This window comes from Vipera ursinii, assembly GCF_947247035.1.
Source record: "Vipera ursinii genome assembly, chromosome: 6".
In the NCBI taxonomy this organism is placed as follows: domain Eukaryota; kingdom Metazoa; phylum Chordata; class Lepidosauria; order Squamata; family Viperidae; genus Vipera; species Vipera ursinii.
In genome coordinates this window covers 71,032,405-71,056,174 of record NC_139515.1, presented here as the reverse complement: position 1 = coordinate 71,056,174, position 23,770 = coordinate 71,032,405, and the positions used below count along the sequence as shown (strand labels likewise).

General features: G+C 41.0%; 1 protein-coding gene across 1 annotated transcript in view; it reads right to left on the bottom strand.

The window, feature by feature from the left end:
* Positions 1-3,895: 3,895 nt before the first annotated feature.
* The window catches only part of TMEM178B (transmembrane protein 178B), a gene marked incomplete at its 5' end in the record, with an annotated part of 326,288 nt that continues 306,413 nt past the window's right edge, over positions 3,896-23,770 (bottom strand). The window contains one exon of the mRNA XM_083366506.1: positions 3,896-4,187. Coding sequence (XP_083222632.1) covers positions 3,937-4,187 — 251 coding nt within the window. The 3' untranslated portion in view covers positions 3,896-3,936. The remainder of the gene's footprint in view (positions 4,188-23,770) is intronic.

The following is a 23,770-nucleotide window of genomic DNA, read 5'->3' as shown; positions in this document are numbered from 1 at the left end:
ATGCCACATTAAGGTCTTGCAATAGAGTATTTGAAGGAGAAAACATAAAAATCCTTTCATTTTAATATTTTGCATTTTTTAAAAAGTAGTAAATTTATGAATAAATGGCAAATATATGAAAAAAGGCACTCAACTGATGGACATTTTCCTTAAAAATAAGTGGCTCACATGAGGAATATGAGTTTCCTGCCATCTCCTAAGAGCCACAAATAATTCAGCTCATTCAATCTGGTTGTAGAATTCCAGTTTTTTTCAGATCACTTGACCCTTATTTCAACCTTGGTGATTGAACATCCTATGAAATTCAGCCAAAAACATCCTAACCCCATAGACAGAAAGTCTTTGTGTTATACATAGGTAATGCTTCTTAAGGAAGCCAACCTTGGGATGCAACTCTTAAAATAGGTGGATGGTAACAGGTTGGAGAAAGCTGGCATCAATTGTAGGCACATAAAACTGCATTATTCCAGTTTTCATATTCCAGTTTTCTGGCAATGTTAAAAAGAAGATGGTGGATCCATATTTTCAACTGATCTCTTATCACTGAGATTTTCAACATTAAAGTAGTTCCTGAGAATTCTTTATTCTGCTTTGCTTCTGCAACTGTCTGCAGCACCAATTACATTTTTTTACCTCCTGCAGTTAAAATAAGGGAAACTGGAGTAAGTCACCAGGACTGAGCTTGAGTTGCAGGAGACTTGAATGACCTTGTTACTCAGATTCTAATTTGCCTGAATCTATGGATGGCCTGTAGCTTTACAGAATGGATAGAAGAATTGCTTCCACATCAGAAATATTCTGTGCTGTTAATGAATCCTATTGCTGTGCTTTGGAGCAATTATAATATTCTGCACATTTTTATTCATTTTATATTGCTTGATCTAAATCTGCATTGAGGGTTCTCTTCAGCCAAAAGAAAGGATACAATTTTGTTGGGATTTTTTTTTCCTGTTGCGTGCTTTGACTCTCAATTAATCCAATTTAATTTCAGCAGATCCCATGGTATACAAGACCATCTTCATCCAATTGTTTCAATAATTTGATCCACTAAATAATAAACCTTATTTACATGAGCTGGCCTGATGCAGGATTAGCATTATTCCACTGTCTCCGTAACACACTGTCAGTCTTACTGAGATCTTCTGCAACTGAACTAATTAATTCTGAATCCATCACTGCTGAAGATAATACTGCAACATCTCCTGGAGAGGTGAGGAGCAACCTACTTCCCATTGATTACAAATCTTGCCTCATCCCATTTTTGCATTCCCTGGACCCTCCTCCATTTTGTGATGCCTTGCTACCATTCCTTCAACTTCTTCAATACATATTTGCTGTTCCTTCCTTGTACAGTGTATAGGGTCCTCCCCCCCTTTACTGCAAAACAAGGATGGTGACAAGACCACCAAGTTTTGCATTCCCCCATTAGACATATGGAGGGTCCTTTCATGGCATTTCTGATTCATGAGCTGTACATATACATGTGGAGTGGCATAACTGAAAGTCTGGGTCCAGAGACAGAAGCTGACGCTGATGGAAATGCCCTTACAGGCAGCCCAAAACTGTGCTTTTGATGCAGGAGAGAAATTATGCAGTTCATTTCTTTATATGGTAACAGGACTGGATTAAGGTCAATGATGCCCTAAGCAGAGCCCAACTATGCTGCCCTTGGCCCTTCCGTTGCTTAACTGACATTTTAAGGCTCAATGCTGAAAACCAAAGTCAAATGCAACTGTGAAAGAATTAAGGGCATGATAGCTGGGAGGAAAAAAAATGATGGGGTGTCCTCTTCCCTTGGTGCCCTAAAAGCACGCTCTTCCTTTGCTTAATGGTTAATCCAAGGCTGAGAGGTAGACCCACACACTGTAACATGGTTTATCTGCATGTGTAGCTACAATCAAAAGAGACACCAAGAAGATTTTGCTATGTGGATTAAATACTTCAGAATATACTTGGAAAGACTATTTATATGCTATCTGTGCTTGCTTTTTGTCTTTAAAGGAAAGGATTCTTCTGTATTGGTAGTTTTATTTTATATCACGAGGTACTAAAACTAGAAGCGTGGTTCATCTGTTTTGGCAAATCCATCCTCCAATGTTATGCTAGCATTTCCCTCTGAAGTTCATTATTATATGCAATTAGTATGTGTGTCTACTCCATTGTCTTGTTTCCCTCTATATGCCAATCTCCATAAGGACTAATCAGATCACAGGTTTTTCTGGATCATAAGTTGTTATTTTCATTAACTGTCTCCAGAACTTTAGCCTGAATATTTAATGGGAGGACTCAGGTATAAATAAGTAGGGAAATAGTAAGAAATAAGGAGAAGAGAAGAAACAAATGAAAAGTATGTATGTGGAGGGGCACACTTGGTGGCCAAAGAAGTCAAAGTGGTGGCCACAAAGGTATGTGGAAATTGCATCCACTTTAAATGGGTGACACACATACAAACAGACAAATCTTCAGTCGCACCATTTCAGCTGCCAGTTTGACTTATTTAACTGCTCCTTAACAATACCCCTCTAAGGGAAATATCAAATCAGAATCAAAAGTTTTGTTTTTATGAGGAATAGAATTCCTGTCTCTCCTGTCAATGCCTTCTGCTCTACAAGTTTCTTCATCTTTATTTATTTATTGAATTTATTTACTGCCCATCTCTCAGCAAACAACTCTGGGTGGCAAGTAGAAGGCTCAGAAAATCAGGTAGTTTATGATAATTGTACAGATATCTGATTTTGGTGCAGACGGGCATAAGAAGGAGCACCGTGTATTACAATCCTTATTATTACCATTCCTTAAAATTCCCCATCACTGCAATGGCTTTTACCCAAACAATTGTAATTAACAAAACAATGGCATAACAACAACATCATCTGCTCGAGCTCTTCCTGCACAGCCCACATGATGATCAAACAACCACAAAACCCACATTCCCTCCCCGTACCACCCACAATGGCTTCTATTCACCATCAGATGGTTCTTGTTGTTCCAAGGCACGGGGAGACCAGAGGCAGAAACAAATCCAAAGACTGAAATGTGCAGCCTCCAAACACGCTTTTCCTCATCCATGCATAAGTCTTGACACCTTTTGTTGCAATCACAGTGAGGAGAATTTGGTAGAAGATCACATGGAAACACCAGGTTTACTTTTTTTCGGGGGGGGGAAAGGTGGGACAGAGAGGGAGTTATACATTACGCACCACACAGCATTTCAGTGAGGCTCTCTCTTTGCATTTTTGCCAGCAGTTCAGCCTTGTCAATTAAGCCTGGCTGTAAGGCAGAGGAAAGTCGAAACAGCATTGCTAAAACATCCACTCAAGGATCCTCACTTGAAGTTTTGTTCTGTAAGAATCTTGGCTTTTTTTTAAGTTTAGCAAAGACAGGGAAACCTGCCTTAATCTTCTGCTTCATTCCTCTTTGATGGGACAGGCAAGGTTTTTTTTTTAAAAAAAATATTCATGTGCGAGCAGAGAGATTCTGAAGATGGCCTTGAGAAGGTTAAATTTTAGAGAGGTAACTAAATAGGTTCATTTATTTATTGTTTATATTTTCCCCAATACAATGTTTTTTTTTTCTTTACTCCTCGTAAAAGTACCTGATTCACCAAGATACCCTTTCCCCTTCCCTATCACATCACACCCAACTGGCGGTAGACAGATGCAACAATAAGTTCATTTGATGTTTGAAGCAGGATGCTGAAGATTTTTTTAAGGAGCTGAATGGAAGAGCAATGTTGCCGAAAAGCTATTCCTTTCTCCAGGAAAAAAATAACAAGAACAATACAAAGCTGTAGAGAAGATGTAGGAGCCCCATTGGACTCCACTCTACCATGGCACTGGTAACTGTTTGAGATCTATATATAATATATGTTTATGTATATTAATTTATATTTATATATGTATAATATGTATATTTATAGGCTTGTTTGTACTTGTCTTAGCACACTGTCCCATTCTCAGGTCTCGATTTGGGGCAATTGGTCCTGGGGACAGGTTGAACAGAAGGGGCCAAGGTACAGAAGAAGCCAGAGATCAAAGTAAGACCTAGGCCTCCCCATGCACAAAACATGGACCAGCCGTAGCCATGACTGATGTCATCAGGGAGTCCATACAGGTACCGGGGGTATCGGGAGAGCTCAAAGTTGATTCCAGCTACACATGTGCACAGTGATATTATGCAGAAGGTTCCTGGAGGAGAAAAAGAAAAAAAAAGACAAAAGAAAAAAAGAGGGGAAAAACCAGGAAGAATGGGTTAGAATTATCACAATAACTCTTTGCTCACTATCTACAAAGAAAGTAGTTGGAGAAAGAACAGGAAAATCAGAGATGGATGACTCAGGAATTTTAGAATGCCAGTTAGTTAATTTAAAATATTTTTATTCTATCTTCAGTTTCCAAGGTAATTGCCCAAACTTAAAATACACAACTAATAATTAAAGCAGTAAGTGTCCAAGATAATGGCCCTTAGGATATGATTTTATGGGTCAATGGATTGATTGGAAACTCCCACTCACTCCCACTACAACAGCTACTAAAAATCTTTGTTTAAAAAATGTATTATTCCAGCCAAAAATTTAGAATATCTAATCAAATACAGTAATCATAATTTAGAAGCAAAAAAAACCCCACAATCCAGTGGATCTAAGCTATAGTCCTTTGGAGGATTTCATAGTTTGAGTACATTTAGGTTTTCAGGTTTTCAGGGAATATAATATTGGTGGCATTTTCATCTTGAACATGTCATCCTTCTGATAATGCTCTTTTTTGTCAATGAGAGGCAATACTGTCCCATCCTAAAAATACTGATAGCCATCCAAAAGTACATTACACTGGAAACATCAGAAAAGTAAAATGGAAGGCTGCAATAGCAAACAACTTCCATATTATTGTTCATGTGCTCATTAGGATTGAATGCTGCTCAAGAAAGACTTTCTTGCACTTTTGGTGAACAGCTGAGTTCCTCAAAACTCATATTTGCTACAATGAATTTTGAGGAGCATAATTTATGTCACACTTATGGATCCATCTGAGAAGCTTAATGAGAACTGGAAAAAGCATGGTAGAAGCCAAACTGATAACTCATTTTCTTAGCCATTTACAATAGATCTCATTATATTCAGGGCACTATCATACATTCTTATGGTTCTTACATTTATACAACCTCAGTGTTATTTGTTTCATCCTACTATAATACTGTATATTGGTACAAGAATGGTCCTTCAAACTCCTTGACCTTAGTGTTGAGTTCTATGTCTACATTCCCCTATCCAGTTTTGTGATGATGGGAATTGGTCCTCAGCGAATATTAGGTTACATATAGTAAGCTTTGCAGTATGCAGTATTTATTTCTTCCCAGCAATGAAAGAGTTATCTTTAGCAATAGCAATAGCACTTAGACTTATATACTGCTTCACAGTGCTTTACAGCCCTCTCTAAGCAGTTTACAGGGTCAGCATATTGCCCACAACAATCTGGGTCCTCAGAAAGATGGAAGGCTGAGTCAATCTTGAGCAGCTCAGAATGGAACTCCTGGAGTGAACGGTGAGTTAGCCTGCAATACTGAATTCTAACCACTGTGCCATCACAGCTTTATTTGTCATCCACCTTTCAACTGCTGGAAAAAGACTCTATTTCTGCCCCAAATAAATAGAAATATTGAATAAAAGCATGTTGAGAAATTCCATCATCATTCAGAATCAAATAAGCATCCTTCCAACCAACAGAGGTTGGATTAAATCACCTAACTCTGTTCCCATTCCAAATTCTGAATATGTGCAGACCTATTTGATTGTTCAATTTTTTGCTTTCCTGCTTGATATGTAGCAAAGACGAACAATATCAAAATGATACAATAGAAAGCAGATAAGGAACAGCTAGCACGTACTTGCTGCCCATTATTTGGAGGGGCTAATGCAGAGGTCCCCAGCCTTTTGGGGACAAGGGACCGGTTCTGTGGAGAGAGGTTTTTTCACAGACCGGAGGGGGCATGGTTTTGTGTGCTGCCTGCATCCCACGGATGGGGCTTTGCTTGTTTGTGCAGACCGGTTGCTGGCATGCCGCGGCCTGGTACTGGTCCACGGACCGGGGGTTGGGGACCCCTGTGCTAATGGGTATTCTGAATAGCTAGCTATTATTTCCATGCAATTCCAATCAACAATCAGTCAATAATAGGAGAACCTCATTTAATTTTTGCTTGTGACCCACCATGGCAAATGAAATATGAGTCAATAAAAATGTGATTCATATTTCAGACCTCATTAGGAATGAATATGTTTGCATTAGTAATTAAAACCTCTGGTTCCAGGTTCTACTGGCCGGGTTAAATGACGGTTCTCTTAGGATAAATCATCTTGACTTTCTAACTTGATTGGTTTGTGATTATGATCCTATATGAGTACGATAGCTCTTTCTTTCCATTTCAATGGAGATAGAGCCATGCTTCTGGTGCAGCAGGAGGCTTGAAGCTGGGTCTTCAGTATACCGCTGCTGCCATACTGCTGGATTATATTCCTTTCCTTTTAAAATTGTACTTTAGAGCAGAAAATGTGCTTCAATACCTTAGTGAATTTATGTGATTTAAATGTGATTTATGTGACTTAACTGTATTCAGTGCTTTTTTTGTAAAAGAAAAAGGTGCCGGAACTCACACATGTCATACAACCTGCCTTGCCTACCCTACAAGGTTCCATCCAAAAAAGGTGCCAGAACTCCGTTCTGAGCGTTCTATGAGAAAAAAAGCCCTGACTGTATTGCAAATGGGGGAAGAATCCCAACTGACACCCTGTGAACCAAATAGGGAAGCACAGCAAGCCAACGCAGTTTGCTGGCTGAAATCTCCTCATTGCATCCAGGGATTCCTAAGCAATTCACTTGATTTCTCACATGGGGTCCCTGTGTCACCATCGCAGCCCGAATGCTAGCCCAGTGATTTTTGCTGACTTTCAGATTTTTGATTAAAAATAGACATAAGCTTAGTTCATACTATATATTTAACAAGGCCAAGTAAATGTGACATGTTAAACTTGGTTATTATTAACTTCAGTAGTTTTAGGGGAATGACCTATTTTTGACTTACTGAGTTCTGCAAAACAAACCAATTTATTTAGATTATAGTTCAGAGTATGATACAAACTCAAAATGAATAATTCAATTAACTAGGTAAAGCTGTTTTTTTAATTTCAGCCAGTAACCTCTACCATCTTTTTTTTCAATTTTTTGCCTTGGTATAAAAATGTAAGTGTATGGAATAGGAATCCTGCAGAGACTGTTGAAATGTATTTTGTCTGTCAGCCCCAGCAATGTGGCCCAGTGTCCAAGGAATTAGATCTGGGGAAAATGACTTTCAAGTCATCCTTTACCTCATTGATTGACTTTAGGATCACTTACTCCCTCAGTCCAAAGTATTTCATAGAGTTTGTGGATAGAAAAAGAAATGGAAGAGGAAATCTTATATTTGTTGCCTTGAAGTCCCCATATTTGTGTGTCTCACCATCCATTGATCCATCCATCCATCCATCCATCCATCCATCTATCTATCTATCTATCTATCTATCTATCTATCTATCTATCTATCTATCTATCTATCTATCTATCTATCTTAGAGATGGTACTTGGCTAAAAATCAACTTAGCCAAAGATCTTGTTCCCATGTGACAAAATGTACATAATACATTATACTTTTAAAATAAATTAAAGTGATATGATGCATACAAACATTTGGACATAGTTCTTCATGTCTGTCTATCCACCCACCTACCTATCTACCTCTTATGACAGGGCTTTTCAACCAATGGTACGGGTACCTGGCAGGCGGTACATGACCATCCTAGAAAAGTGGTAACTTTTCTAGGGGAATGAGCTGAACCGGTGGCAGCACCGTACAAGCATGAGTGAGACACGGCTGGAGCTGCAGGGCTGTCAGGGCTCAGTGGAAGCACCAGGATCAGCGCCAGGCTCTAGCTGGAGCTTAGCGCTGATCCTGGCACTTCTAAGCCCAGAAGAAACATCTATCAGCTGGAATGTTGCAGCATCTCCAGGGTCTTGTGATTTACATTCAGATGCTTGGCAACTGATTCATATTTATGACGGTCACCGTGTCCCAGGGTCATGTGAAGTGACCAAAACCTGATGCAACCACCCAGCAGAGGGGGGGTGGGAAATAAAAACCAAACACACACACATACACACCCTCGCTGCCAATCCTCAACAGAAATGCTCCCAACAATGAAAACCTCGGATAGGAGGAAGAGCGCCGCCGGGCAGGCAGGCAGCTGTCTTGCTCGGCTGTGGCTTGGGGGGCACTTTTTTCAGTGCCATTGTAACTTCAAACAGTCACTAAGCAAACTGTTGTAAGTCGAGGACTACCTGTACTTCATCACTTTTTTCCTTTTTTTTTTTTTGGTCATCAAGTTTTTGACACCTTGCTAGGTGACTGGTGGTACTCGGATGTTGCCATATCCTAAAAGCCTTTTCACAATGGGTGAAAAGGTTGAAAAGCCCTGTCTTATGAGATGTGTATGTTTATAGGCTATCCATCCAGCAAATAATAATAATAATAATAATAATAATAATAATAATAATAATAATAATAATAATAATAATAATAATAATAATAAGAAGAAGAAGAAGAAGAAGAAGAAGAAGAAGAAGTAGTAGTTGGAGGGGACCTTGGAGGTCATCTAGTCCAACCCCCTGCTAAGGCAGGAAACCCTATACCATTTCAGACAAATGGCTGTCCAGTCTCTTCTTAAAAACTTCCAGTGTTGGAGCATTCACCACTTCTGGAGGCAGGTTGTTCCACTGGTTAATTGTTCTAACTGTCAGGAAGTTTCTCCTTAGTTCTAGGTTTCTTCTCTCCTTGATTAGTTTCCATCTGTTGCTTCTTGTCCTGCTTTCAGGTGCTTTGGAGAATAGCTTGACTCCCTCTTCTTTGTGGCAGCCCCTGAGATATTGGGACACTGCTATCATGTCACCCCTCACCCTTCTCTTCATTAAACTACACATTGAGTACACTCAATAATTCCTGCCATTTTTTATTTATATCACAGAGAAATATCAGGAACACTCAAGCAAAACAAAAAAGTGAATCTTACTCAAGAAACACAGTCTCCTTTTTAGCGTCTTAAATTATTCTGTTATCAAATCATTGAAGAATGCAGCCCCGCTCTATCCCTGCTCCATTGTGAGAAAGAAACCCTATTCTGCTGAAGCAGCTTTGCAGCAAGCTCCTTCTGTGCATGGATTAAATGCCTCAGCAGCACAAGGCTCCTGAGAGCTCTTTATTGTTTTGGCACACACTTGCATAGAATATAAATGATTGTTTAATTACACACTATAGTCTCATCACTGGCTAACAGACGGGCATGTGACAGACAAGGTTTAGTTTAAATCTGCCCTTATTTATTTATTAAACTGCTTTGGAAAGAGTAAACAGACTGATTGGCTAATACAAGGCTGATGTGCTTTGTGAAATCATAAATCCTTCATACATTTTTACTGAAAAGCCAAACCAAACCAAACGGCTTCCCCACTGCTATGGATCAGAATAGAGAACTAAGATCCTGTTAATATGCAGAATCTGGGCCAGTTCATGCAGGTTGCCAATTCAAAAGAACAGCTGCATTCCTCCTCAACGTTGGGCAGGCCAATAGCCATGCAGAGTAAAACTCAGTGTGAACTAGACTCTGGTTTGAGCTTCATCGGTCCCCTTTATGGAGACACAATTTTTAAAAATGCAATAACAATGTCTGAAAGTGTCTGTGGCAATCTTCTGCCACACATTGGCACAAGCTGCTTTGGTACTTAGCAACCAAGATTGGCACAAGCTCAGATTCACCAATTGTAATTTGGCAGCTCCATGGCCTTTTAAAGAGTGTCAGTGATTTGGGGGAATGACTGTCAATTCAAACTCCCTCTTTCCAGGCTTCTTGTGCTGCATCCAATAGCAATATTTTTCTTCTTCACTGTTTTCCTCACTGTTTTCCTCTATTGCAGTCAATAGCCCAATAAATGAGAGTAAGAAAGTAAATTTATGAACTTGGTTTTCCCCCATATTAAAGATCTATCTCCTCATCTTTTTATTGCTTAATTTGGCAGACAGAAATCCCTTTCTGTCTTTTTTTATTTAAATTACTGCTTTGTAGAGCTAAATTATGGCTCTGAAGTCAGAAGACAGAGAAAACAAGGATAATGTCTGTCTATTTCTGTAGTGAGCCATGGAGATGACCTTGAAGAAACTAGCCAGAAACCATTAAGAGAACAGCAGGTGCATCAGGGTGAAGGAGCAACAGAGCTCAAACAAGGCCAATGTAGAGTGCACGTGCTTATAACAAATTTGGAATAATTTGCTAGAAATCTGGGGTAGAATGATTTCATTCTATTCTGACCAGTTTCAAGAAGGACTTGTTAACAAACTGAGAGATAAACTGATGACACAAAGCACCCCAGATAATTTGGAAGAGCTGGTCCAACATGGTGTGTTAATAGATAGTTATTGTAAGAGTTGAGGTATAGAAGAAATAGCAATTAAATCTTTCTCCCCCTGAAATATTTCCTCCCCCTTTGCCTGGGCCTCTTTAAAATCCAGTACTGGAGTCCCAGCAAATTGGAGAAATCAAGAAAACTTTGTTCCAGGAGAGAATCAGGGAAGAAATATCAGATTATGCCTTTGCAAGGAGCTCTCAGACATCTAGCCAGATCTTGTACAGCTAAAGTTCTGAATGAACAAAATGCTGCACATGTGGATCTACAGACTACACAGTAAGCAAATGTCTGACTTGCTCAAGGCCACAGCTTTGGGAAACTTTTGCAGGTTCTCTTCCTCTTCATGAAACCTCAGACAATTAAAAAGAACTCAGACAACAGGCAAGCACATTTTATTATTCCTGTTACTCTTTCTTTAGAAGAGTATTTAGAGTATTTAGAAAGGTTGGGAAAAACAACTCTCAGACTTGGGGGCAACAGCCAATTTTATAGATGATCTGCAGCACAAAAGTTTGATTTATCGATTTAGATGCTGGAAAGGCAAATGCTGGTAAGAACAATTGATGGGCAGATGCTACAAGCTGGGCTTGGATTGTGATGTGTTAACCCCTTTACAACTGAAATCATACAGAATTCTTGCCACTCAGTTTTTTGCTTCCTTACAGATTCCCAATGTGCTGAGGATTGGTTCCCTACAATTACATAATCCAGATGTGCATTAGGAGGCAAGGACAGTTTATTTCCTATCAATGAAATGTCAACAACACTGATTGCAAGCTTTTTACTCTCACCCTTCCCCATACCTGTTTGGTGCATTGACTCTCCTACCTTACCACAAAAATACTCTGACTTTGTGGATATTTTTTATTTTTTATTTATTTTTATTACATTTATATCCCGCCCTTCTCTGAAGACTCAGGGCGGCTTACAAGCTTAGCAGTAGCCTTCATTCTATGTATATGCCTGCTTATTAGGGCTTTCACACACACCCCAAGCGGCATTATTACAAAGTCAGCTTATTGCCCCCAACAATCTGGGTCCTCATTTTACCTACCTTGGAAGGATGGAAGGCTGAGTCAACCTTGAGCCTGGTGCGAACCTGCACTAATTGCAGGCAGCTGGTGTTACTTAAGGAGGCATTAGCCTTATGTTTGGGGAGGAAGAGGAGGCAATTGTATTACCTCTCTACCAGACATGAAACTACCTTCAAATTGAAACCAGGAGTCCAGATTCCAGCTAGAGTTACCAGATTCTACTCAAGAGTTACCCACATTGAAGGAATTGCTGGATATAGTTTGAAGAAAGGGTTTATTCAACCTTTCTAATCTCCAGTGCCTATACTAACAATATTTATCCCTACAGGAGATGGTTCTTGAGGACAGTACATGATTATGGACTCCTGAACCAGATGATTATTAGAGACTACTATTCTTTGCATCTTATTTCACATACCCTAAGCTTTTTCTCAAAAGACATGAAGCCAGACTTGAGAGACCCTTACAATTACATACAAGAAGTACACAAATACTTAATGGCATTTGTTATCAAATAGAGCAAACCCGAATACAAAGTACAGGTAGTCTTTAACTTACAACTACAATTGACATCAGAATCTCAGTCATCGAGTGAAGAAGGAATTAAGCTCAATGACTGCAATCTTGGCACTCCTGGCTGCAGTCTTTAAATGATCTCATAGGCCATTAGGCAGCTGCAGTTCCAAGTAATATCGCTCCCTTTCAGGTTACTTATGGTTTCCATCCTCACGCATAGTTATAATTCCATTCTGGAGTTTTTGGAATTCCAGGGGAGGCGATGGTTAGCTAAGACATCTCTAGAGGAACAAAGATAATGACACAGCTAACTCTGAATGACTGGTGATAAGCCTAGTTTTACAGAATCTCCCCGGACAAGGAGAGGATGAGAGATTATCCACTTGTGTCCCAAATGGCTGGCCCTCATGATGAGACCTCACGATAGTAGTGACCCAAAGGTCTAAGCTCCAGGAATTAAGAGAAGCCATCAAGCTTTCAATCACAGAGGAACCTTTAAAGACCCTGGGTTCATCCAACCTCATTTCCTAAACACCATTAGATTTATAATTATTTTAAAGTTAAAGGTGCCCTCCAAAGCCATAAGTTAAAAAAAAAATACACGGTGAGTAAAATTTCATTCTGGGAGGGTCTGTGCACACTGAGTGATAGGGGAGAAACTAAGGAAACAACAGGAGCGCATGCATTGAGAGCCAGCTTGGTCCAGTGCACAGGTCTGCAACCCGTGGCTCCGGAGCCGCATGCGGCTCTTTCAGCCATCTCCTGCGGCTCCCAGTCATCTGCTATGTGCCCAACCCACCTCATGGAGTTATTACTGTTGTGGAGAAAATAGGAAGAGGAATAATAATAAAGGTGGATATAAAAACAAACAAATAATATGCATGTCTTATGCCCAGGACAAAGGGACAGTATTGGAATGAGAGACTAGCTAGCCACTGACTCCTTGAGATATATGAGGGAGGGATCAGATAACATAGGCGGACTTGCAAGATTGTCCCAAAGGTGCTTTTTTGAAAGGCACTGAACTTTCTTGGATTTTTCCTTGAAAATGTTTCGTTTTGCATCCTTCTTCAGTTTTAACTTTAGTCTGGGACAACCGTGACCTGAGAATCTCCATAGAGACTTGCAAGATTGTATTACTAGTTCTAGTAATAGCTCTATTAATAGATTCTATATACTTTTTCAATAAAGTATAGTTTTATTATTGTTGTGAGATCTGTTTGCTGATCTGTACAATTTCACAGGAAGAACATAGGAACAGCAAAACTTTACTCACAGCTCCATCTTAGCCCAAATGAAAAGTAACAGAGAAAGTCACCAAGAAAGAATGTTGTCAGGATTTGCTTATCATTTAAAAGTTCTTTACAATGATCTACATTTTTTTAGAATGATTGAATTTATGCAGATAAAAACAGTGGGATGTGTTTATGAAACAGACATTTTTGAGCGAAAGCAAATTTGACAATTTAGAGAAGAAAATAGTGGAATTAAAAACCATAGTAATTGATTCACATGAAGCGAAGATGACTCAATTTGAAAATTCTGATACTGTGCCCCCACGATCCATTTATAAAGTCTGTTTGTGTAAAAATAATGTCAGTCTGTAAACAGTCTGTCTTTTCCCAAAGAGAGATTGACCATCTTAGCTGGGGGACAAAGGAAGAAAGTCTGGTTTCAACATGTTGCTCCTAGAGATACTTTACCATTTGCTCTCCTACTTTTCTTTTTTGTTTCTGCTTCATATTTTTTTATTTGGTCTTTTAAAAACTTTTTTTCTTTGCTTTTCCTTTTTCAGTGTGCAACCTTCTATACAATTTTTGTTTTATTTTTTTAAAGTCTGTCTCAGTTTGGATGGATGGTTTTACCTACGGAAATAGAATTTTACATATAGGTTTTTAATATCCAATTCCTTTATTTCATCTTTAGTCATTTCCTGAAATGTAAAAGGCCTTAGATTTAAGTATCTAAATAAACTGAGCAATAACAAAATTTAGAATTCTTTTTTCAAAAAAAAGAAACCTTATCCTTCATAATTAAAAGCTTTTTACTTAAGGGATAGATTGCTTAAATACTTATTAGTAAAATATTGACATCTACGAGGAAATGGTCATTTTGATTAATAATGTTTCAATATTTGTAGTGGAATATGAAATATCGCTGATTTTAATGATTTTCCTGCATTTACTAATTCTTATGGGCTTACTAGGGATCATCAAGGTGTTTTTCATAGAGGTTTGAATGTCTTTTCATTTTAGCTGTGCATGATTTAATTATGTCTGGACATTTTAATCAAGTATTAGGCCTTTTTTAAAGACTCTAATATTGTTCTAGCTAATTTTATTTTCCCTATAGACTTCACTGTGAATATATAAATTGTTCTCTTTTTTCTGAATTGTTGGACAACTTCATATAAATAAGTAGGCATTCAAGTTTGCAAAAAGATGTCAAGTTTAAGTTTTATGTAGAGACTATGTTGCTTTCTGTTCACTTATGCATTTACTGAAACACAATTTAGCCAGGATGACTATTTCCTAGATGGATCTGTAGCCTTCCAAAAATAATACAGGTGAAACTCAAAAAATTAGAATATCGTGCAAAAGTTCATTTATTTCAGTAATGCAACTTAAAAGGGGAAACTAATATATGAGATAGACTCATTACATGCAAAGCAAGATAGTTCAAGCCGTGATTTGTTGTAATTGTGATGATTATGGCTTACAGGTCATGAAAACTTCAAATCCACAATCTCAGAAAATTAGAATATTGTGAAAAGGTGCAATATTCTAGGCTCAAAGTGTCCCACTCTAATCAGCTAATTAAGCCATAACACCTGCAAAGGGTTCCTGAGCCTTTAAATGGTCTCTCAGTCTGGTTCAGTAGGAATCACAATCATGGGGAAGACTGCTGACCTGACAGTTGTGCAGAAAACCATCACTGACACCCTCCATAAGGAGGAAAAGCCTCAAAAGCTAATTGCAAAAGAAGTTGGATGTTCCCAAAGTGCTGTATCAAAGCACATCAATAGAAAGTTATGTGGAAGGGAAAAGTGTGGAAGAAAAAGGTGCACAAGCAGCAGGGATGACCACAGCCTGTAGAGGATTGTCAGGAAAAGGCCATTCAAAAGTGTTGGGGACTTTCACAAGGAGTGGACTGAGGCTGGAGTCAGTGCATCAAGAGCCACCACACACAGACAGATCCTGGACATGGGTTTCAAATGTCGTATTCCTCTTGTCAAGCCGCTCCTGAACAACAAACAATGTCAGAAGCATCTTACCTGGGCTAAAGAAAAACAGACCTGGTCTGTTGCTCAGTGGTCCAAAGTCCTCTTTTCTGATGAGAGCAACTTTTGCATCTTATTTGGAAACCAAGGACCCAGAGTCTGGAGGAAGAATGGAGAGGCACACACTGCAAGATGCTTGAAGTCAAGTGTGAAGTTTCCACAGTCTGTGTTGATTTGGGGAGCCATGTCATCTGCTGGTGTTGGTCCACTGTGCTTCATTAAGTCCAGGGTCAATGCAGCCATCTACCAGGAGATTTTGGAGCACTTCATGCTTCCTTCTGCAGACGAGCTTTATGGGGATGCTGACTTCATTTTCCAGGAGGACCTGGCAACTGCCCACACTGCCAAAAGCACCAAAACCTGGTTCAATGACTGTGGGATTACTGTGCTTGATTGGCCAGCAAACTCACCTGACCTGAACCCCATAGAGAATCTATGGGGCATTGCCAAGAGAAAGATGAGAGACATGAGACCGAACAATGCAGAAGAGCTGAAGGCCACTATTGAAGCATCCTGGTCTTCCATGACACCTCAGCAGTGCCACAGGCTGATAGCTTCCATGCCATGCCGCATTGAGGCAGTAATTGCTGCAAAAGGGGCCCAGACCAAGTACTGGGTACATATGCATGCTTATACTTTTCAGAGGTCCGATATTGTTCTATGTACACTCCTTGTTTTATTGATTGTATGTAATATTCTAATTTACTGAGATTGTGGATTTGGGGTTTTCATGAGCTGTAAGCCATAATTATCACAATTATGACAAATCACGGCTTGAACTATCTTGCTTTGCATGTAATAAGTCTATCTCATATATTAGTTTCCCCTTTTAAGTTGCATTACTGAAATAAATGAACTTTTGCACGATATTCTAATTTTTTGAGTTTCACCTGTACATGATACTCTTTCTTTTGGATATACTGTATGTCTTAAGGAAATTATAAATACTACTAAAACTATGATTGGATCCTGCAGCCTTCATTGTGATCATAGATCAAGGACTATCTGCATAGCAAAAGAGATTACTCTTTGATGATGAAAGACAATATCATCCTAGATGCTAATACAGTTGCTGTCTGCTTATTAACTGACATTTAATCAATCTAATGGAAAGACTGTTATTTTCTCGTGTCAAGGTTTAATGCTGTGTTTAAAAACTAAGCTGCTTTCACATACATTATATTTTGTATTTCTTTTCACTGTATTTCTTCCTTTTTCCTATTCAAATATTAGACCAATAGAAATAAATTAAAAATTAGAAAACCAGTAGGGAGGATTTGAAATGTTCTACCTCTAACTTGTCAAGTTCTTCTGAATTCTTATGATTGTTTCAACAGCAATAAGTGTAATTATATTTTTCTTATTTTTAAGGTCTCAGGAACACAATCCATTCATTTCTTCTCCCGGACACGTACAAAAAGCCTATTTTTAATCGGGGAAAAAAGGACATTTCTATCTCTAAATCTGACATGTTTTTTTTTTAAAAAAAATCTTAAAAGCCAATTTAACTGAAATGTGTCAGTTTGACAGGTTTGGAGACAGAACAAAAGAGAACAGGCAAGAGTTCTGTTTACCGCTGTAAAAGTTCTTGGTGAGAATATGCTGATTTAGATGTTGATTTCCTCAGCTTGACCCCTTCTTTTTTTCTGAACAGCTCAATGAAATATGAAAGCTTATTCATCTTTTCCTCCAGAATATTAATTCAAGAAAATGTCTTCAGGAGGTCAAACTGTTACATTTTGGAGCAAAGGAGTTATTTCAAGTTCACCGCTAACAGAAATTGTTCTGGTTTAAACTATGAACAGTTTTATAGATTTAGTTCTATTTTTAAATTCACATTTTGTTTTAGTATAAAAAGGCACCAGTTAATTCAGAACTCATTCGTGTGGGAAGACTATTAATGGCATTCATATTAGGAAAATGACTTGCAGCAAAAGTAAAATAAAAGTGGGATTGGCAGTATTGTGTAAAATAAAAAGTATAGTAAAAAGTTAATGGTGGCAGGCATGCATCTACCCATTTTAGAATGGAAAAATATAGGATTGCCTTGATGCTACTTTAGTGTGAGTGAATTGTCCTGATGTTTTCTCAAAAATTCTGGGCTCCTTAATAATTCTCTTCCTTAATAATTAGAATTTTGGTCTAATTTAATATTTTGGCCCTCTGGAAGAGCCTAAATACATGACTTTGTCACTTGGCCTGGGGCCCTGATAGGAGCCTGCTGCATTGGCAGTGGCTGATCAGTTAGAGAAGATTCTTATCCCCAGGCTGCCCATCATACTAGTTTTTAACTTTTAACTTCTTTATTCAATTTTTCTAATTTTAACTCTTTTTAGCACTTTGTAACTTTTTATTATTTTAAGATATCCAGAGACACTATAAGTGAAATGGATGGCATAGAAATTAAATAGATAGATAGATAGATAGATAGATAGATAGATAGATAGATAGATAGATAGATAGATAGATATAGATAGGAGAGAGACAGACAGATAGATGAGAGGGAAGGAGGGAAGGAGGGAGGGAGGGAGGAAGGGAGGGAGAGAGGGAGAGAGAGAGAGAGAGAGAGAGAGAGAGAGAGAGAGAATATTTACCCTACTTTCCATCCCCATATGTATTAAAATGGACCCTGAAGTATGGCAGTGTTGCTAGCACAAAGTTTGTGAAATTGTTCAAAAACCTTTTGCTATGGAGTAGGGCCTTTGTCTTTACAATCTGGTAGGGAAAAGGTTTTTAATCCCTTTTTTTCGCCAGATATAACTTTTGCATCAAAATCTTTTACGCAGCAAATTGTGCAAGCATTATAGAATTATAAATCTGAAGATCAGCAGCCATAAATTACTGACAATACACAATTGACAAAGATAATATTTTCATGCAGACAATTGCAACATTGCTTCTAACAACTTGCTTGCTTTGACCTGCTCATGGATGCTGCTGGAGAAGGGAGAATGTAAAAATGAGGCATCCTTGGTGTTCTCTGAGCCTGACTGTTTTTGTATTATATGTATATAGTTCATTAAGTGGTTCGTAACATAAGGTAAAAGCGTTTGACAGCCGGCCATGAGGTAAAGCGCTTGACAGCCGAACACGAGGGAGTTTTGACAGCTGTCAAAACTCCCGACTTACGCAGGCGCACTAGTTGACAGCTCTCAGCTGTCAAAGCAACACATGCCGCCAGCACGAGGAACCGAACTGTCAGGCGTTCCGCGGAGCTGATTGGAGCGGAAGCAAAGTGGGAAAAAGACCGGCCGGTGATTGGACCAGACGACCGGCGCCAGACTATAAAAAGCCGAAAGGCTCCTGTTATTGTTTGCTCTGTTCTAATAAATCTGTTAAGGTTACCAGCTGTCTTGAGTGGTCTGTTCCAGCCACTTCACTGGCGACGAGGGTGGGATCCGCTTCTAGAGCTGAAGTCACGGCCAGGAAGGGAGTCCTCGGCCGGCAGAGCTAAGTCACTGGGAGTTTTAACTTCCACAGCGAAGCGGTCCACCGAGCCCAGACAGCATGGCAAATTTCGGACGAGTGAGGGAATTCGACACTCGCCACCCCGAGCGATGGGAGTCGCATCTGGGGCAGGTCGAGGGGTTCCTCCTCGTCAGCAAAATTACGGATGACAGAGCCAAAGCAGCAGCACTTCTATACATCAGCGGTCCACCCGTCTACGATGCTGCTGTCGGGCTATTCAGCCCCGTGCCGATCACCGAGGTTCCATATTCCGAGCTCGTCGACCGGCTCAGCAAGCACTACATGCCGGCCCGCTCAGAACTGTACTGGCGGGTACAGTTCGCCCAGCGAAGACAGCGGCCGGATGAAGCTGCGAACGACTTCATCGCGGGAGTCCGGCACGCTGCACGGAGCTGCAATTTTCCTGATTTAGAAGACCGGATCCGGGACCAAGTGGTCATCGGGCTGAGAGACGAACGCCTCAAGAAAAAAATCACGTCTAAACCCGAGATGACACTCGCCCAGGTCTCCCGGGAGATCTTGGCATATGAAGACAACCACAAGAAGTCCCTCAACCGAACAGCAATGGAACCCCAAGGCAGCGTCCATCAGGACGAAGTCTTTCAGCTACGAAGAGTCCATAGATCTGACAGACACCGACGCGATACAACGCCGAATGGAGAGAAGGCAAAATAGACGAAGTGACAACAACGATCATCTCAAACCAAGAAACTTCACCTCAGCTCAAAGAGAACAACGAAACTTCTGCGCCAGCTGCGGGGGCAACCATGCCCGGGCCAATTGCCGGTTCCGGAGCGCTAAATGCCACAATTGTGGCAAGACTGGCCACATTAAACCCGTCTGCCGAAGCCGTCCCCGCGACAACCTGCATGAAGTGGAGGCTACCCCCCCAGGTACGATCACCCTCCGAGCCAGTAAGGGAAAGCCCCCAGAAGTATTAGTGGAGACAGTTGACGAGGTGCACAATTTGAGCCCTAAGGTAAAAATTAAAACTAAGCTGCAGGGAGTTTATTGTGACATGGAGGTGGACTCAGGTTCAGCTGTAACACTAATTTCGTTAAAGACGTATAGGGAAATCTACAGGCGCAGTAAAAAAACAATACCGTTAGAAAACCCACAGGTTCAGTTAGCAGACTACCAGAAAACACCGATTCAACTCAAGGGCAAGGCTAAGGTTTGGGTGGAGTACAAAAAGTTCAAGGGACCTCTAGAAGTAATAGTCACCCAAGGGGATCGCACTAATCTAATAGGGTTAAACTGGTTTAGCCCCTTAGGAATTGCCATTACTGGCGTCAATGCGGTACAAACTTCAAACCTCGAGGCCGTCTGCAGAAAACGTTTTCGACGGTTCCTTAGGCAAATATACTGGCCCTCCCATCGCCCTTAACTTAAACCCCACCATACAACCTATCAAAATTAGGGCCAGGAGGGTCCCCTTCGCTCTCAAACAAAAAATTGAGGACGAACTGGAACGCCTTGTCAAGCTGGGAGTTTTAGAACCTACTGACGGGGGCAGTTGGGAAACCCCCATCGTAACACCAGTAAAACCTAATGGGCAAATTAGAATATGCGCTGACTATAAGGGGACTCTAAACTTAGCGCTCAATGCCCACTCTTACCCCATTCCAGCAGTAAGGGACGTCCTAGCTTCTATTCGCTCCGGCGCCATTTTTGCGAAATTAGACCTCACGCAGGCGTATTTGCAACTGCCTGTGACCGATGACACCGCGGTCGCCCAGACAATTGTCACACACCGCGGAGCATTTAAAGTGACAAGACTGCAATTCGGTATTTCGGCTGCCCCAGGCATATTCCAAAGTATTATGGAAAAAACATTAAAAGGAATCCCCGGGGTCTCCCCTTACTTTGACGATGTACTCATCGCCGGAGAAACAGAAGCCATTCTAGCTGACAGGTTGTCAGCTGTGCTAGAGCGATTCAGAACTGCCAGATTTAAACTAAAGAGGGAAAAGTGCTCTATAGGAGTCCCCTCTACGGAATTCCTCGGGTACAAAATTGACGCCCAGGGCATCCACCCTACAAACGACAAACTAAAAGCTATTCAAGCAGCCCCCAGCCCCAAAAACAAACAAGAACTTCAGGCGTTTTTAGGACTATTAAATTTTTATCACGTCTTCCTTCCCCACAAGGCTACAATTGCAGAGCCACTTCATAGGTTCTTAGACAAGGGCAACCCCTGGACTTGGACCAAAGTACATGAAAATAGTTTTCAGTCACTTAAGAGCATCATTTGTAAAAGCTCCACTATCACCTTATTCCAGGAAGACGCCCCTGTCTGCATCGCTTGCGATGCATCCCCATACGGCATAGGAGCCGTCTTGAGCCACCTGGACCAGGACGACAACCAAAGACCCATCGCATTTTATTCCCGGACCCTGACTAAAACCGAAAGGAATTACGCTCAAATTGATAGGGAGGCTCTGGCCATCGTCGCCGGGGTTAAAAAATTTCATGACTATCTGTATGGCAGACCTTTCACTATCACAGACCACAAACCCCTATTAGGCATATTCACCTGGGACAAAACAACCCCACAAATATTATCCCCTAGAATCCTGCGCTGGTCAACCTTTTTATCAGCATACTCCTACAAATTAGTATACAAGCCAGGCAGGGAACTAGGACATGCAGACTGTCTAAGCAGGCTCCCTATACAACGCCATGACCCAGACCCAGCCCCCGCTGGCAATATATTGGCTATCAATGAATTACCAGAATGCCCTCTCACAGCAAAAATCATTGCTGACAACTCCGCTAAGGATAAAACTCTCAGCAGGGTCCTGCGATGGGTCACAACAGGATGGCCACACAAATCCCAGAGGAAACGTTCCGCCCCTTTTTTTCCAAACAACTAGAACTAACCTCTCACTTAGGCTGCCTGCTATGGGGAAATAGAGTGGTGATACCACACATAAACATACAGCAAACATTAAAAACCCTTCACGAAGGGCACCCGGGGATGGTGAAAATGAAGCTACTTGCAAGAAGTTATGTATGGTGGCCAGGGATTGATAAGGACATAGAACAACACGTAGGGGGATGCTATAATTGCCAACTAACGAGAAGCGAGCCACCCCACGCCCCAGTCCATAAATGGGAAACGACAAAAAACCCATGGTCCCGTATCCACCTAGATTTTGCGGGACCAATCCGAGGGCAGAATTTCTTAATAATTGTTGATAGTTTTTCTAAATGGCTCGAGGTGATACCCCTAAATAAAATAACAACATACTCCACTATACAAGCACTTAGGAAAGTTTTCGCGACACATGGCCTTCCAGACGTCATAGTTTCTGATAACTGCCCACAATTCACTTCTCGTGAATTTCAGATGTTCGCTTCGAGGAACTGTATTAGACTGGTGACGTCAGCGCCATTCCACCCATCGACTAATGGTATGGCAGAAATAATGGTGAGGTCCACAAAAGAGGCACTTAATAAATTCATAAAAGGGAACTGGCACCGACGCCTCAGCCAATTCCTCCTGGCCCAACACACCACACCCGGCACCACCACCGGAAAATCACCAGCTGAGCTACGATGGGGCAGGAGGCTAATAACGAGATTAGACAGACTGCACCCTGATAGAACTCCTAACGACCAAGAACTTCCAACACCTGTACCACAAACCTTCTCTCCAGGCCAAACTATCTGGGCAAGAAATTACACCGGCAACCAAAAGTGGATTCAAGGGGTCATAATAAAACAAACCGGACCCGTCTCATACTTAATTCATTCAGACACACAGGGCCAACTACGGCGACACCTCGACCAACTACGCATTCGCAAACCACAAAACACACCCCCACCATCTCAACAACCCCTTTTACCCCCCTTCATACCAAATATCCCACCCCCCGAAGAGGCACAGCCACAACAACCGCAGGTGGAAGGAGAACTCGGAAATGAGACTCCCCCGCGACGGTCCAGCCGATTGAGGAAAACACCGGCTTACTTACAGGACTATGAATGGGGAGGAAGCAACAAACAAACACACGGGGGTGGAAACGATCCAGGGGAAGGGTAAGGGGTGTATTATATGTATATAGTTCATTAAGTGGTTCGTAACATAAGGTAAAAGCGTTTGACAGCCGGCCATGAGGTAAAGCGCTTGACAGCCGAACACGAGGGAGTTTTGACAGCTGTCAAAACTCCCGACTTACGCAGGCGCACTAGTTGACAGCTCTCAGCTGTCAAAGCAACACATGCCGCCAGCACGAGGAACCGAACTGTCAGGCGTTCCGCGGAGCTGATTGGAGCGGAAGCAAAGCGGGAAAAAGACCGGCCGGTGATTGGACCAGACGACCGGCGCCAGACTATAAAAAGCTGAAAGGCTCCTGTTATTGTTTGCTCTGTTCTAATAAATCTGTTAAGGTTACCAGCTGTCTTGAGTGGTCTGTTCCAGCCACTTCAGTTTTCTTGCAGATGTTTCATACCCAAACTAGGTAACATCATCAGTATTGGTGGGGCATGCTGTTGTAGGCATTCATGCAGGAAAAAAAGTTGCTCCTTGGTGGAAGTATGCCTACGGATAAACTCTTCCCATTTGTGTGCTGTCTGAAGTGTTTGATGCCCACATGTGGTACCAATAAAGAAGAATATTTGTAGCTCAGAGTTGACACGAGGGATTCCTTGATGCTCTCTGAACTTGTTTTCTTGCAGATATTTCATTATCCAAATTAGGTAACACTGGTCAGCACAGATGAGGTTACCTAGTTTGGGTAAAGAAGCATCTTCAAGAAAACAATGGAGCGCACCAAGGACCTCCCATTTCAACCCCGAGCACTAAATATTCTCCTTTATTAATGTAAAAATATGAATATTTTTTTTCCTGTGCAAAGCAGGGGTGAAAGGAGTTTTGTTACTCAAGGGGCAGGGTAGTGACTGGATGACAGTTTCGTACTTCTCCATTGGAAGGGAGCCCCAATTGACTGCTCTGTTCCTACTTGTTCCAGCTTCTGATGGAGTGA